Source organism: Eleutherodactylus coqui, chromosome 12 (genome assembly GCF_035609145.1).
Source record: "Eleutherodactylus coqui strain aEleCoq1 chromosome 12, aEleCoq1.hap1, whole genome shotgun sequence".
Taxonomy (NCBI): domain Eukaryota; kingdom Metazoa; phylum Chordata; class Amphibia; order Anura; family Eleutherodactylidae; genus Eleutherodactylus; species Eleutherodactylus coqui.
In genome coordinates this window covers 119583912-119601359 of record NC_089848.1, presented here as the reverse complement: position 1 = coordinate 119601359, position 17448 = coordinate 119583912, and the positions used below count along the sequence as shown (strand labels likewise).

The following is a 17448-nucleotide window of genomic DNA, read 5'->3' as shown; positions in this document are numbered from 1 at the left end:
TAACCAATCACAGCGCAGCTTTCATGTTACCTCAGCAGTATAATGTATAACAACCAATCACAGCGCAGCTTTCATGTTACCTCAGTATAATATATAACAACCAATCACAGCGCAGCTTTTATGTTACCTCAGTGAATGGAGGCGGGGCGGGTGGGAATGATCCCTTCATTCATAAGTGAACGGCTGTCTGTTTGCACTGGCCGATCCCTCGATCTCTTCATGAATGACAAACAAGACACGAACGGATTCTCGTTGATCACTCAGATTCTCGATGGATGCGATGAACCGAACGATTTGTCATACCAGGGCCCTTAATATCCGTTGGGTCAGTTTGGCGCATGCGGCAATTTACAGTGTAAACGCAGCATGAACACAGCGCGAGGGGCTTCAGACGAGTCTATTCCAAATTATGCCATGCCTGCCCAACTTTTTGTGCAGAGAGCGAGTGTATTTGAAGGCATGCTTGCGCCAGTACTGTGCGTACTCGTCCTTGGCACCGCTAGTCCACATGGATCGGGGAATCACTGCGCCCTGCATGGGTTTGTGCAGCCCCACGCACACCTCCCATAGACCTCTATGGGGCTCCTTGTTACACAAATGGTGCAGGTCCTATTTTTTGACCTCGCAAGAACCGTGCATGCAAAAAGAAATGAGAACGAACCCCTTATAATCAATGCGTTCTATTCTCCGTGTTTTGCACGCAGCAGTTTCCTGTGCGCAAAAACGCACTTATACACGTCCGTCTGAAGGCGCCCGCACTATGGGACATTGGAATAGCTGTCTGTTCCAGTGCCTTACTACCCTTCATACAGCATGCACACGCAGGAAGGGGGGCACACATACGAAAGTCAGAAACGTGGGATGTTCTGGGCAAATATGGCGCAGTCTGTATCAGCGTGTCGCACTGCTGGACTATGAGGCACATCCTGGTGCTGATAAAGGTTCATGCAGGTCCAAACAATCACTTTAAAGAGCGACTGCAAGTGACAGTCATTCTGCGTAAAGTCGCCCACCAGCAGGGTGACGAATGATAAGTTGCTCTTTACGCACCAACCCAGCTCCCCTATAGATCATGTGACATACGTCTCTGCGTCACGCCAGGACACAAACATGTTCTCCGCAGGACAGTTCATACACCTGCCTCACCACAAAACATTCGGGCTGCTTCACACGGGGCAGAAATACCGACTGCAATCTTAAACCCGGGACTAAGTGGCAAAGTGGAGGAGATTTGCAAAACTCTCGCCCGCACGCTGCGGACACTCCACTGCGGCCAGGCTGCTCTGCAGCTAACATGCAGCGCGGAATTCAACTCCGTGGCATGCCAATTATATCGCCGTTTCCACTGCCGTCTCTCTCTCCCGCAGCGGAATGCAGGCGAACGGCGCGGGTTTTGAAGCTGCCTTTCTGCTGCAGAAATCTCACGGAATTTCCATGCGGTCTCGCTGTGGAAATTCCGCGAGATTTCTGCAGGATTTCCGGGCCGTGTGACCCTAGCCTTTGGGCGGCTTAAGACAAGCATATGCGCAAATACGCCTGCCTCAGTGCAACATATGTGTGCAGTGAACGAGGTTGAGCGCATCGGCACATTGTACGGTACGTCTTTGTGCTCATATGCCTGCGAGACACCCCGCCTAATGAAGTCCAGATGAGTTCTTTTTTTCATGGAATTCCGCGTTTGGGCGCGTATTGAGTGCGCATTTGTGCACCTCCCATAGGCTTCTATAAGGACCTTCGCTGCGTTTTTTACCACGCTCACGAAATGCACACAAAAGTGAGGGAGAAAAAACCATTGAAGTCAGCGGGTTCTATTCTCTGCGTATTGCGCGCGCAAATATGTATGCAAACACATTTATGTTCAGGGGCCCTAAGAAGACGTACGAGGTGAAGAGATTTGCAGTCAACTTGATGCGAGTCACACAACTGCCACTCTAGCAACTTAGGATGCGATTAATCATCACAATGCCGACTACTTTACGCCCGCCGCTCACGACTCTAATCAATCAATGCTTTGATACATTAATACGTAATTAACGCTTTGCCCTATGATGTGTATATATATATACACATCATGAGGGGGGGGGGGGTGAAATGCTGTATATTTATGGCATATTGATGGCTGAGCCCGCGCCATCCGCAGCAGGAGCTGGCTGTGATTGACAGTCGGCATCCCGCTGCAACAATGGGAATAGGTGAGAATACCGATCCCCACTCTTTAACCCTTACACGCCGTGATCAATATTGATTGCCGCCTCTACATGCTTCCCCTGTGAGATCATCAGCCCTCCGCCATGTCATCATCAATGGCATCCAGGTCTGCCATAACCTGTGATTCCTATGATAAGTGATAATATGCTATCTGCTAATACTAATAGCTGAGTGATCGCAGGTTCAAGTCCCCTACAAACACAGAAAAAATGTAAATAAAACCCTTCCATGCGCCCGTAACGAGCCGTACAATAAACTGAGCAGACTTTTTATCTTTCGCAAAGACTAGTAAAAGAGAAAAAACAGAACTGATTTTTGTTCATTTTGCACCACAATAGAAATGTACCCCAAAATGCTACTAATAAAAGCCACGTCATCCAAAACACAAGTCCCACAGAGCTCCGGGTCCGAAAATAAAGAGGTTATGGTCTTTGAATGCAGCAGAAGTGGAAAAGTGTAAAAACCTTAAAAAAATATAGAATTTTGGTTATAATTGTACTGACCTGCGGAAAAACAGTTATCATGTCCTTTACACGGAACTTACAAAGAAATTAAAGGGTCATACCAAGATTACAATGTATCCCCTATCCACAGGATATCCACAGGATTAAGGATAACTTGCAGTTTCAAGAAGGGGGGCCTGTGTCTCCATTCTGCCTGTCACTCTGGGGGTCAGCTCTTCCCCTGCACTAATGTCAGCAGGGTGGAAGCGCTGGCCGAGTATGCATGGTCGGTGCTGCACTCATTTTATTGGGCTGATGTGAATACCTGAGCGCTTGGCACTCGGGTATCTTAGCAGTCCTATTGAAGATGAAGAGCTTGTGCGACCAGCACTCCATTCAGTCTCCTCCTCACTATGGGAGGTGCAGTAACCGTGCAGTAAGGAGCACAGGGGACCCCCGTTCTTGAGATCAGCGTGGGTCTCCATGATGAGACCCCACTGATCAGCCAGTTATCCCCTATCCTGTGGATATTCTGTAATAAGGGGATAACTTGTAATCTTGGTACAACCCCTTTAATAGTTATCCATGTACCCCAAAATAGTACCAATAAAAACTACAGTTTGCCATGTGACGAACAAGGCCTCAGGCAGCCGCTTCAAGGGGGAAAAAAAGTTATGGCTTTTGAAAAGTGAAAAAAAAAATCCCCAAAAATCATTGCACCCTTATATATCAGACAAGGAGCATCGTTAATCGCTTCCTGCTGCAGGACATAAGTTTACATCCTGGCTGTGCAAGTGTGCCGCAAATAGACAAAAACGTATGTACTATGAATGGCACAGGGCCAGAAGCTGAGCCCATACCATCTGCAGCAGGAACTGGCTGTGGCTGACAGCCGGCCTTCTGCTGCACAGCGGGGATCAGTGAGAACACTGATCCCCTCAATCAATGTTGACAATGGTGTCTGAGTCTTCCATGCCCTATGATCACTAATAATAGCGATAAGATATTGCAATGCAGAAGTACTGCTATATCCTCACAATGATCATAGCTTCACAGTTTCAAGCCTCCTGCAGAGACATACAAAATAAAAATAGTGAAAAAAAACACAAAAAAAACTGTTTTACGCACTTTTTCATCTTTGTTTACAATAAAATGTAAATACAACCCCACATGCTTGGTATTAGGCCGGCTGCACACGGACGGGTCGGCTTCCACATGCAGAATCCTGTAGCGGGATCCGACCCTGTGCCCAGCCGTCATCCTCGCGTCACTGCCTTTCTGAAATCCTCTCTGTAATGCGGATGATCCGCACGGCGAGCTGCCGGACATGTGCTGTACAGATTTTTCTAAACTTCTGTCCGCAGAAGGGCCACGGTTCGGACAGCTTCCATTGACTTCAATGTGCTGCGGAATCCAGAGGCGGACGCCCACATCAGGTTCCGCAATACAAATCTGCCCATGTGTAGGCGGCTTATCATATTCATAACAACCTGTACCGTAAATTGAACACGTTATTTAGCGTCCGTAGCAAAAACCATTTAAAAACATTAAAAAATGGAGCCAAAATGCTTATTTGTTCATTTTGCCTCCCAAAAAACACAATAAGGGCTCCTATTCACTGCGGGTTTTTAACGCCATTGTCAATGGGACTTTCCAATGTTAAAAACGCATCGCACTAAAATCACAAAAGCAGAAACTGCGATGCGCTTTAAACATTAGAAAGTCCCATTGACAATGGCGTTAAAAAAACACAGCGATATCGCAGCGTAAAAAAAAAGCAAGTGGCTGTGAGCCCTAAAAGGGATAAACAAGCCCCAAATAGCCCCCTCCTTCATGGAAAAGATAAAAGGTTATGGGACTTAAAAGGCAGCGATGCAAAAAAAAAGGGAAATTCAAAAAATAGTTTTTATTGTGCAAAAGTGGAAAGAACTAAAAAGTTCATAATTTGGGTATTTTCTCAATCGTACCAAAATACAGAAAATATTTATCATATCATTTATTCTGCATGATTAACGCAGTAAATCTATATGAGAATTAGGGTGTTACCCCTCTGCCACCCCGAAAAATGTAACAGAAGTAAACTGCGGCTCACCGTGCTAAAAACAAGCCCTGATCCGGCCGGCTGGACGGAAGACTAAAAAAGTTATGGCTTTAAAAAAGTGGAGATGAAAATCCCCAAAACATCGTCACATTCAAAACAGGCGGCATCCCTAAGGGGTTAATGACAACGACTCCAACTATTGATCACATGACGACCCCATTATTACAAGGGGCTCCCTCCTTAGTGCCATGTTACTTTGGCATTATGCTTGCACCAACATACCGATCCTCTAACCTGATCAGCACCCGTTCCGATGCAGCAGAGTTAAGTTTGTCAGAGCTGAGTTCGTCATTGGGTACAAAGTGTTACCTATGAGTAGGACTGCAAAGCGATGGACACAAAGAGTTTCATATTCAGCTCTGCTACATGTGTGACAGTGCGCATGATACCAGCGAAACACTGGGGCACCAGATCTGCCCCCACAATGCCCTCCTGCCCCCCTGCAGCACCCCGGTGGTACCTGCACACTGTGATGAGGTTCTTCCTCTCCACTGCTGCATTCCTGCAGGCATTCTTCTTCCTGCACAGGCTGAGGGCAGCCATCTCCACACTGGACTGCCAGCCTTTTGTCTCCTCTATAGGAATATTAGAGTCCTGAGTGATGAGCTCTTCTCCTCCTCCTCCTCTTGTGTCTCTGATGTCACTGTGGTCACAGGCTGGGGAGGGGGCTATGTACCACCAGGGCACTCCAGCTGGGCACAGGGCCTGGCACTCTCCTTTGCAGGGCAGCAGGTGCTGGGTGGTAATGACTGCTCTCCTCCTTGCACAGAGCTGGAAGCAGCAGCTGCTCCTTAGTCATACAGCTGGATCCAGCTTCTCCTTCTCCTCATGTGACTGAGGCGGAAGTGCAGAGCAGCCAGCCGCCTCCTGTCAGGACAAGACACAATGGAGACTCACGGCGGTGTCAGATTGAGACATGCCAATTGTGTGCCACCACAATGCAAAGGGCAATGCCGATTGGGCAGCAAGCAGCACCGCTATGCCAGGAGGGAAGCCGCTCAACCGCCAGACCCTCTTGGGGACTATTCACACGGGACGGAATACTATACAGAAAGCAGCGGATTGTGTCAAGCAGTGCGGATCTTGTTGCACTTCTAACTGTGGAATACGTTCTGCAGAATGCCTTGCGTTCTTTTGCGCAGACTTTAATTGCAGCATTACATCTCCTGTATGTTAGAAATCCACAACAGCAATTCCGTAAAACGACGTTAATTCGCCGCAGTAAAACCGAATTTATTTGAAGTAAACACGCGGTTTCTAAAAGGCGCAGATTTCTTGCCCCATAGGGATAACATAAATGTCCGCTCCGACTAATGTCATCCTCTGTGACAGGTCCCTCAAGGGGGATCTCCAGAAATAAAGAAAGGGGTTTGCCACTATAGTACGTTATGGCATATTGCTGTGCTTTCACTGTGTTAGCGGTCCGGACCTCTCGGACCACTACCATTAGCCTGGCACCCTGTTTACATTCCCTAGCCTGGGTACTGTGCCAGGACGGTAATGCACAAATGGGGTTGTCTTGACTCCTTCATTCTAGAAGTTGCACCCCCACAATCAGTAACCTAACTAAGAGGGGTATTCCGGAACTTTGCTAACTTTCTCTATTGATAGGCCATCAATAGATGATCGGCAAGAACCTGCCGCCAATTCGCTGATTTGCGGTGCTGCTGTCACTATGATGAATTGAGGAAGCAAACATCGCTGACCATAGTGCAAAGGTGCAGAGTTGGTAATGTGGCACAGCGCCCATTGAAGCCAGTGAGAGATGCGCTGCAATACCAACTCCAACCGCTGCACTATGGTCAGTGTCATAGCGACAGTAGCACCAGGAATCAGCTAATCATCAGGGTCCCGTGCAGCCGGTCCCGTGCAGCTGATCATCTATTGATAAACTGTCAGTCATCAACAGAGAAAGTCAGCAAAGCTTTGAATACCCCTTTAAAAGGGTATTCCCATCAGATACATTTAGGGACCTTTCACTCGGGACGGAATAATGCCGCAGGATGCAGCCAAATCTGCAGCTGCTGAATTCTACGCCACAGTCTGCAGGTCTAAATGCGGATTTTGATGCAGAATAGCAGGCACTTATAGAGCCATTTTCAATTCTGCATCAAAATCTACAGGTAGCCTGCGGATTGTGGTATGGAGTTTATTGTGGATTGTGTTGTGTCATGCGATCTATTCCATCCCTCATAATATATCCACAGATACACCAAAGCAGTCTGATAGGTGCAGGTCCCAGAGGTAAGACTTGGATCTATCTCTAGAAAGGATCCTTGTGCAGCCTGGATGTGGCAGCTAGTGGTAATCGGGATTACGGACCAGTCTAGCAGGGGTGTCTTATGCAGGGGTTAGGCAGTAAACTAGCGGATTCCGTAACCCCTGGGTTAAAGGGTTTTTCAGGCAAAATACTATTAATGACCCATCCTCATTGACTTCAATGAGAGCTGCACCAGCAGTTACAAGCACTGGCCACTACATAGGAACAGGAGGAGAGGCTTCCACTCCGATGCCTATGTATTCTGGCACTGACAGCAGGCGTTTGATCAGCTGACCGCTAGGGTTGCAAATGGCGGACCCCAGCCAATCAACTTTTGATGACCTATCCTGAAGATGGGTTTGATTTGGTTTCTAGACAAAGTTTTGTCTGAGGCCAATCAGAGAGCAGCGCACAGTGTGGATCAAACAGCTAGAAAATTGCAGTGGCCATCTTGGACCGCTGAAAACTGGATCCTGGAGCAGTGAATGGGAGGGACATCAGCGCAGAGGTACAACAACAGGCAATATACCCTTTCCCCCTTTGTCCGGGGACAGAATATTGTCCGTAAACCTGAGGATAACCTTATAGGGGTTATATATATATATGGGGCTGTGTTGGGGTTACGGCTGCAGGTCTTTAGGAGCATAGAATACGAACGGTGTGATAGCTATTGTGGAAATACATAATTTAGGCCTTAGTCAGACGGGCGTTTTTAGCCGCGATTTGCGCATGCGCATGCGTCCGGCGATTTTATAAAACCATTGCTTTGCAATGGTATCGGACACATGAGCGCTTTTTTTGTGCTCGTCCGATAAATTATAGAACAAAAAATCGCAGATCGCACCTATCTGCGATCTGCGATTCCTGTTCTCTTCTCTATATGCGCTCAATGGAGCCGGCGGCAGCAGCGCCGACCCCAATGAGAACATATAGAAGACAACGGAGCATATTAGCACATGAACCAGGATTGTTTTTTGGGGGGCTATTCAAACTTTGCGCTATTCCTTTCGTCCCAGTATTCCTTTTATCATGGCTGCATAACGGGACTAAAGCGTGCCCATCTGTTTATTAAGGCCGGGATCATAACAAACGCTGATCCTAGCCATTAAAATGTTTTTGCAACCACGTTCAGTGCTGACAAAGGAAGGGGCTTCCCTCTGACACCCTACCGCCAGCACTGACATATTGATTGCCGAGACTGATGTTTTATACTGTCAGTCTGGGTCCTAAAAAAGGTCCTCAGATGTTACTGAATGAATATGATTTAAAGGGGTCATCAATATCAGGATAGGTCAACAATATCTGATCAAGGGGCCGACACCTGACATCCCTGCTGATCAGCCATTTCCTGGAACTTTGGTGATTTTACTAAAAATCAGACCGGGATGATTATATCGCCCAGCTAATCACAACGAGCAACACTAATCCTGAATAGAGGACCCTCATTACTATATATAGTATAGGAAAATGTATTTTCTAAACTGGAAAGCCTCCTATAATTGACCTCTTATCAAAGCTTATTTCTAACTAACTCTCTGGCTGGAATGTCAGAAAGAACAAGCTGGAAGAGATATTCCCACTAAATACACTGTCGCTTATTCATAGAATAGTGAATAAATGTGTCTGATCTCTGCAGCTCCGACCACTGGGATTCCCTGCGAGATCTGTGCACCCGGATGTAACCTTCTTCCATCCCATAGAAGTGAACAGAGCGGTGGTCAGCATTCACATCGGACATTTGGGGTGTGCAGATCCCTGAGGATTCCAGCAGTTTGACCCTCCAATGATCTGACATTTTGTTACAGGTTGCGTTGCTGCGTTACTTCTCCCGGCGGTCGCCTACGTGTTCTGCACTCGTCCAGAGAAGACACCCAGCTCCAGCATTTGCACAAGAGTTCTTCCGCCAATCATTTCTGATCACTGGCTATTTTAGGCATCCTTCCTCTGTGGAGGGTGCCTGAGAATTGTGGTCTTCTGCTTCAGGCATTACTTCTAGTTTGTCTTGTTTTTTTTATTCCTGACGTTGGTGTTCCCTGACTACATTCCCATCTCCACTCCTCACACTGGATCATTATGCTGACTCTGCTTATGACTGCTGCCTACCCCGACCTCTGGCATGCTGTACAATGCTGAACCTGTTCTACATGACCCAACCATTGAGTTGCCTCTTGTGCTGAGGTTGTGCTGCCAGCCCTGACCTAGAATGCCCACCTGCACTCCTACTCACACGCTAAGGTACCATGCCTGAGTCTATAGAAGCATCAGCTGCCCTGGTACTGGGGCCACTTCCAAAGTAATGACCCGTGGACCGCACAGGGAAGCCCAAATCCTGATTCGTGAAGTTAAAGGATGAAGACCGGGGTAACTCAGGTGTCATCTCTGGATATGGCCCAAAGCCAAACCAACATGTGGCACAGTGAATCTACATCCGCTGATCCTGACGCATGCTTTCTTGCATATGTATTGGCTAGTGGCTTTAATGTATAAAAGCCCTTTTATCTGAGGGCGGCCTCATGTGGTTGTATTTGTGCGAGTTTTTGTGCTCGTAAAAAGTGTGTGTGCAAAACAGAGAATAGAAACCATGGATTTCAAAGGATTTGTTCTCATTTCCTTTTTTGCATGCGCATTTCTAGTACGAGAAAAAAAATAGGTCCTGCTCTATCATAGCATAGCATATTTGTGCAGCAAAGGTCCGGATAGAAGTCTATGGGAGTTGCCCAAATGTGTGTGCAATACACAAGGGAATGCACGATGCTCTGCATCGGGGAAAAACATATCTGGATCTCACTGGGCTAAATAGCCTTTTAAATCAGGGCGGGGGTGTTGTGTGTGCAAAAACGTGCGGTAGTTTGGGCGAACATGCATGCAAATCAACCTAGTTCACTGCACAAATACATTGTGCTGAGGTGAGCAAAATTGCGTATACGCTCATCTGAAGCTACCTTTAAAGCAGTAGGGCTCAGGGCCCTTTGACATGGGCGGAAAAATCGTTCAGGTTCCCGCATTCCAGCAGGAATTTGAACAATTACCATTCAGTGTAAGCACATGTCCCAATTGAGCGTCAAATGAGAATTCATTCGCTTCTTGTTCAGTTTCTGCATGCAGAAAACAAAACGACGGCTTGGCCCGTGTAAACAGGCAGTCAGTCACTCATGAATAGAGGCGGGCGGGTCGGAATGATCCCCAGTCTGCTCCACCTCCATTCACTGAGTGATGATCGTTCCTGTGTAAAAGCACCAAAATGATCATTGCTGGGACGACCTGTCAGGCATCCCGTTTAAATGGCCCTTAGACTTGCCCAGTCTCCTGCCAGAGCAGTGAGATTTCTCCTGCAGGCATCTGCCTTCCAGTCAACTAAAATACCCCTTTCCTTTTCCGCAGATATATCATTTTCCATGTTCCAGTAGTGATAGGGGATAATGAGAGGGAAGCAAAATGGATACTTCATGGAACATAAATGTAATCTAGATTCCGTTTCATCCTGGAGGAGGTCAATACGATGATCCCATATGAAATGGTGATTTATCAGCATAGAGGTTGTCCTGATAAATTGGAAAAAAGTCTGTGGATTATGGATGAACTCGCATTCCACTGAGATAATATAGAAGGAAGTGAGGAGAAATGAGTGCACAACAAACCAAGCATATTAAAGGGGTTTATTTTTCTGTTATTTCCAACTGTTTATTGGATACAAAAAAATAACATGTTGAAATATCTAAGTTTTTTATGTCAGGTTCTTTAACCAAGGAGACGTATCTATACAGACATGTATGTAATATTTGTCTTGTAATATGCTAGTAAGACGAATGTAATATAGAAGTCTTATTTATGAAGCAAAATGAAAACAAATAGGACGGTATTTAGGTTTGTTATCCTCCAAACACAAAATAAATAAGCAGATGAGACGAGGCCTTGGGGTGAGAGCGGCGACTGCGGAGGGGCGGATGCCTTTGAAAGAGAACGTTGCTGTGGAGCTGTCCAGCGGCTTCAGTGCTGAAGTACAAGGCTCGCTGGCTCCTCACAACACAAGAACACGTCCCGCTGCTTCCATTCTTCTTCTTCTTCTTCTCTGTTTTATGCCCAGGATGCAGCAGGCTTCGTCAGAAATGAACTATGTGATGTTTTCTAGCAAAATCGAAGAGATTAAGTCAAGTAAAGCTTCTTTGTTATGTAATATCTAAGCAGACGCAGAAGTGAGAACTAGGCAGGGAGATCATAACAGAGATGAAAACTCTCCTCATGCCACAGTGTTCTCTAACTGTATGAGATCAAAGGGCTTCTCCAACTAAATAAATGTATTCCCTATCATAGGGACAGGGATAAATATACACTATCAGAAGTAATTAGACCTATGAGCAAGGATCACAAATAGTATTTATTTATATATTACTACTTAGTAGGGCTTCTTTGGCCCTTTTGACACCCGTGGTATACTTTCTACTAACATCTCGTATTTCCCTCCATTCATCCTGCAAACATCTGGCAAGTTCTCTCAAAGAAAATGGATGCTGTTCATATTTCCTGACCAAACGTTCTAGTTCATCGCAGAGATGTTCAGTAGGGATCAGGCCAGAACTCTGTACAGGCCAGTCCAATTGTGGATTATCCATATCCTCAAACCAATGTAAAAGAGCGTTAGATTTGTGACAAGACGCATTGTCTTGTTGGAAGTATGGCCGACCATTCCCAGAGTATTACCACGTTGTCAGTAGCACATAATTGTCTAGAATGACAAGGTACACCTCAGTGTCCATGGTTCTTGTCACTGCAACCAACGGACCGAGACTGTGCCACGTAACACATCCCCAGATCATAACAGAACCTCTTACTTAACTGTTGGCACAACACACTCAGGTAGAAGGTGTTCCCCAGGATCCTTCACACCCAGGTGCATCCAACTGATGTGAAGATGGAGTAGCATGATTCATCAATCAATAGAAAGTTTTTCCATTGCTCAACAGTCCAATGATGACGATCCTTGCACCATTGTAGGTGGGCCGATGCATCCTCTTTGATAGAACTTGCCAGACATTTGCAGGATGGATGGAGTCATGTAATTGCTGTGCTGCTATAAGAAATTTAAATGACCCAGCCAGTCCCAGGAAAAAGAGTGTTCCAGGATCGTAGTAGGGTGAGTTATATAACCATCCGTGCTCTCTTTTCTGCCCTGGTGGTCTGGCTTGACCATCCAGAGCCTGTTTGCAGTGTGTGCTTCCTCTTACATAATCACCGCTCCCAACACCTCCTAACAGCTAGGCCAGAACGCTTAGATGGTGGGCAAGAAAAGACCATCCTGCTTCTCTTGTTCCAGTGATGCCCCCCTCTCAAAGTCTGTTAACCTGGGCAAAATGCCTTCAAATACATCAGACTCATGTCTAGTGGTCAACGATCTGTCAACAAGATGAGCAAGACACAAAAGTAGTCTATGAGAGCCTTTTATAGGGCAACGGGGGAAGCACTTTTACACCTTCTGGTGGTAAGACCCAGTGTCTAATCAGACCACAGCTCTAATCATTGACATACCTGCCTGAGACATAATTGCAGCAATCTGACATTTCTATCTGGGTGTGCTTTTTGTTTCTTTTTCTCAATGAGAGTATATTGCAGCTGATTCCATTTTCTGGAGCAGGGACTGATATTTGTTGGCTGGCTCACCAATTCCATTTATTCTCTAACAATCTATAGAGGACCATAGAAGGACTCCATAGCTATAATGGACATGTATTTTAGTACAGCTTTGTATACGCTGATGTGCGTGATTGAATGCAATGATGACAAAGCTCAAAATCATGTTTCCATAAACAGAGCAAGCATCAAACTAGGCCATCTGGCTGAATAATGATCGTCCATCTGTGGTGAATGGGTTTTCTATTTAATTCACTTCTGACCTTGTTAAATATACGTCAGTCGGCAGATTAATGAGATATAGCTTGGAGTTTTGTGACCTCTGCTGGGTCCACGTAGACTGTCTAGATCTTTTATTTGGAGAACAGTTTATCATGAAGTTTGGTTGGAAGAGTTTTCACAGCACACTGGCTTCATGTCATTGTTGATCAAGTGAATAGTACTGAGCTGCAGTACCAGGCACATCCACAACCAAATATAAGGCACTGTGCCAGGGTAAACAATGAAACCGACTATGCAGGTGATCAGCACAGGTGCCAAGTGTCCGACCCTCACCAATTTGATGTTGATGACCTCGCCTAAGGATAGCCATGAATATTACAGTCCTGGAGACCTCCTTTAATCCCTCTCCAACTGCATAATGTAAATATACATCATGCGATCATGAAGGGTGTATGGAGTCCACTCTATACCCGCCAGCTATCAGCGGCTTCTGACAGCCACAGGTAACTGCCATGACTTGAGTTAGCTCTGATCATGTTAAGTTTCTAGATGATGTAGTCCAAGCTAACCATGCATCAAAACAGTCAGTGGGATAGGAACCCCCATTCTGCATACCATCGTCTTTCCCCACAATGTGATCAGAAGATGTTGAGAGGCTAGCATGGAAGTCCAGAGGCTACTGAAGACTCTCAAGGTCTGCCATTCAAAGATGCATATCAAGCCTTGCCTGTGGAAGGACAACATTAAAAAATGGTATATACTATAATACTGAAGTATTGCAGTATATAGCACAAGTGACCAAATGATTGTTCAAGTCCCCTGTGATGGCTAAATGAAAGTGTAAAAAAAGATTTAGTAAAGTTTTTTTTAACAGTACAAAAAAAATTAAAAAATATTTTCCCATAAAAAAATGTAAACTGTTAAAACCTCCACATATTTGATAATTTATGTACACAGAAGTGCGAACTATTAAAATACCACAATATTTATCCTGCATGGTGAAGGCTGTAAAAAAAAAGTACGGAATGGCAGAATTGCTTTTTTATCCCAGCTCCCAACAAATTAGAAAAAGTGAATAGAATGATGTAGGTTTCCCAAAATGGCACTAATAAAAACTATATCTCTCACACAGCGCGATCTACGGAAAACTAAAAAATACAGGTCTCAGAATATGGCGATGGAAGAAAAATTATATTTACTTTAAAAAAAACTATATACATTTAGTGTGCCCGTAATCGTACTGACTAGAGATGAGCGAGCGTACTCGTTAAGTCAAATTACTCGAGTGAGTATCGCCATTTTCTAGTACATGCCTGCTCGGGGGCTGGCGGGGGTGAGCGGTGAGTTGTGGGACTGAGCAAGGGGAATCGGGGGGGGGGGGGGGAATAGGCCCCCCCCCCGTTACCCTCTGCCGCCCTCTGCCAGACCCCGAATCTTTTCGGGGAAGCAGGCATGTACGTGAAAATGCCCATACTTGCTCAAGTAATTTCCTTTAACGGGTACGCTCGCTCATCTCTAGTACTGACCCATAAAACAAAGTTCATATGTAATTTTTACTGCACTGTAAACGCTGTCAAATCTAAGCCCCCCAAAACTGGCCCAGTTGCATTTTTTTCCATTCCCCCTTCCCACTTAAAAATTAGTAAAAGTTTTTCCATACATTATACGGTACATTAAATGGTACTATAAAAAGCACAACTCACCCCACAAAATACAAACCCTCACACAGTTATGTCAATAGAAAAATGAAAAGGGTTAGGGCTCTTGGAAGGCGGGACAAGAAAATGAAAAAAAAAAAAGAAACCACTGGCCCCGAAGCGGTTAAAGAGGTAGTCTCACTTTAGACCCTTAGCACAGCCTTAGGATATGCTATAACGGCCTGATAGATATGGGTCCATCTTCTGAGAGGACGGGGGTCTTCTGACTTTTCTGTGACTCCCATGCACATACATTCACAGCCACCTCCATATCCATTCCCCTCCTGGATGTGGCGGCTAGTGGCCATCTCGGTGGGTCTGGGGGTCCCATAGGTACAACTCCCACAATTCTCTTTTGATGACCATTCCCTGTGCAAACTGAGGTCAGAGGGAAAGGAATATGCTCCTGGGGTGGGCAACAGACCGACTGGACTGCTTCCAACACCAGCCTATCTGACATTTGCCACAAGACACATAGATCTCCATGGAAGATGTAGAAACAAAATAGTAGGAGATATTTTTTAATTGAGACTACTGGTGCGATAAAAGACGATGGCCCATTTACAATGAGCTGTGCTATGACTCACCGAGTATGAGGCATCAACGTCGGATGTGGTTTAATTGTTCAATACTTGCCCATAATGTCTCGTTAATGCAGCTCACGACAAAGTAATAAGTACGGAATATAATTATGAAAGCAGAGGCATAAAGGATAACGACTGCTAATTAGAGGGAAGGCATGAGAGGTTGGTGAGTTTGTCATCACTCAGATGCGCTACAGCACTTTATGGCTAATAAACCCGTTAGTAACACTGGTCACACATTGGGGAGTTCAGCCGCCTGACATGACAGATTCAGCCCATCTGTTGCTGGTGATCCCCAAGGAATAAGACGCTGACTGAGGGCAGATGTCTGTCTAAAACTAGACCTGATGTGTTATACTGTTGCTGCTGGGGAGCCACTGTCATATGTGAGAAGTCTGTTATAATGGACTCAGAACTGCCAGAAGCAGCAGCTACAGGAGCTAACTGCTCTACAGTTATTTGTAGAGTATGGCAGTGTTATTTATGAGTACTGCAGTTATTTGTAGAGTGTAGCAGTGTTATTTATGTGTACTGTATAGTTATTTGTAGAGTATGGCAGTGTTATTTATGAGTACTGCAGTTATTTGTAGAGTATAGCAGTGTTATTTATGTGTACTGTATAGTTATTTGTAGAGTATGGCAGTGTTATTTATGTGTACTGTATAGTTATTTGTAGAGTATGGCAGTGTTATTTATGTGTACTGTATAGTTATTTGTGGAGTATGGCAGTGTTATTTATGTGTAGAGTATAGCAGTGTTATTTATGTGTACTGTATAGTTATTTGTAGAGTATAGCAGTGTTATTTATGTGTACTGTATAGTTATTTGTAGAGTATGGCAGTGTTATTTATGTGTACTGTATAGTTATTTGTAGAGTATGGCAGTGTTATTTATGTGCACTGTATAGTTATTTGTAGAGTATAGCAGTGTTATTTATGTGTACTGTATAGTTATTTGTAGAGTATGGCAGTGTTATTTATGTGTACTGTATAGTTATTTGTAGAGTATGGCAGTGTTATTTATGTGTACTGTATAGTTATTTGTGGAGTATGGCAGTGTTATTTATGTGTAGAGTATAGCAGTGTTATTTATGTGTACTGTATAGTTATTTGTAGAGTATAGCAGTGTTATTTATGTGTACTGTATAGTTATTTGTAGAGTATAGCAGTGTTATTTATGTGTACTGTATAGTTATTTGTAGAGTATGGCAGTGTTATTTATGTGTAGAGTATAGCAGTGTTATTTATGTGTACTGTATAGTTATTTGTAGAGTATGGCAGTGTTATTTATGTGTACTGTATAGTTATTTGTAGAGTATGGCAGTGTTATGTGTACTGTATAGTTATTTGTAGAGTATAGCAGTGTTATTTATGTGTACTGTATAGTTATTTGTAGAGTATAGCAGTGTTATTTATGTGTAGAGTATAGCAGTGTTATTTATGTGTACTGTATAGTTATTTGTAGAATATGGCAGTGTTATGTATGTGTACTGTATAGTTATTTGCCAAGTATGGCAGTGTTACTTATGTGTACTGTATAGTTATTTGTAGAGTATGTCAATGTTATTTATGTGTACTATATAGTTATTTGTAGAGTATGTCAGTGTTATTTATGTGTACTATATAGTATTTGTAGAGTATAGCAGTGTTATTTATGTGTACTGTATAGTTATTTGTAGAGTATAGCAGTGTTATTTATGTGCACTGTATAGTTATTTGTGCAATATGGCAGTATTATATGTATTGCATAGTATTTGTACAGTATGACTGTTATCTATGTACTGCATACCTATTTCTACAGTATAGCCATGTTATTTGTGTGTACCTATAGATATTTGTACAGTGTTGACAGTGTTTTCTATGTGTATTGCATACTTATTTGCACAGTATAGCAGTGATTTTTATGTGTATTGTATAGTTATCTGTACAGTATGACAGTATTTATGTACTGTATACTTTTACAGTATGGTAATGTTACTTGTGTATACAGCATAGACATTTGGCAGTGTTATTTCTGTGCATTGTACCATTACTTGTAAAATAGGACAGTGTTTATGTGTACTGTATACTTATTTGTACAGTATGGTGTGTTACTGATATGCTCTATAGGTATTTGTACAGTATGGCAGTGTTATTCAGGTGTTCTGTATTCTTGTTTGTACAGTATGGTGCTATTCTGTGTATTGTATAGTAATTTGTACAGTACGGCAGTGTTATTGATGTGTACTGTATAGTTATGAAGAGCGTCTTCTCATGAACGTATTGTTACAGCGCATCAGACACGTGGGTTTTGCGAGTGTAATATGCTT

At 44.1% G+C, this 17448-nt stretch overlaps 1 protein-coding gene across 2 annotated transcripts in view; it reads right to left on the bottom strand.

Annotated features, from left to right (window-relative positions):
• Nucleotides 1-5557, bottom strand: part of RUNDC3B (RUN domain containing 3B) — a 289933-nt gene extending 284376 nt beyond the window's left edge. Inside the window, exon 1 of one of the 2 annotated variants that reach the window (XM_066585392.1) lies at nucleotides 5213-5557. In XM_066585392.1, the coding sequence (XP_066441489.1) occupies nucleotides 5213-5295 (83 nt within the window). In that variant the 5' untranslated portion in view covers nucleotides 5296-5557. The remainder of the gene's footprint in view (nucleotides 1-5212) is intronic. The other variant, XM_066585394.1, reaches the window with a different exon arrangement.
• Between the last annotated feature and the right edge of the window lie 11891 nt (nucleotides 5558-17448).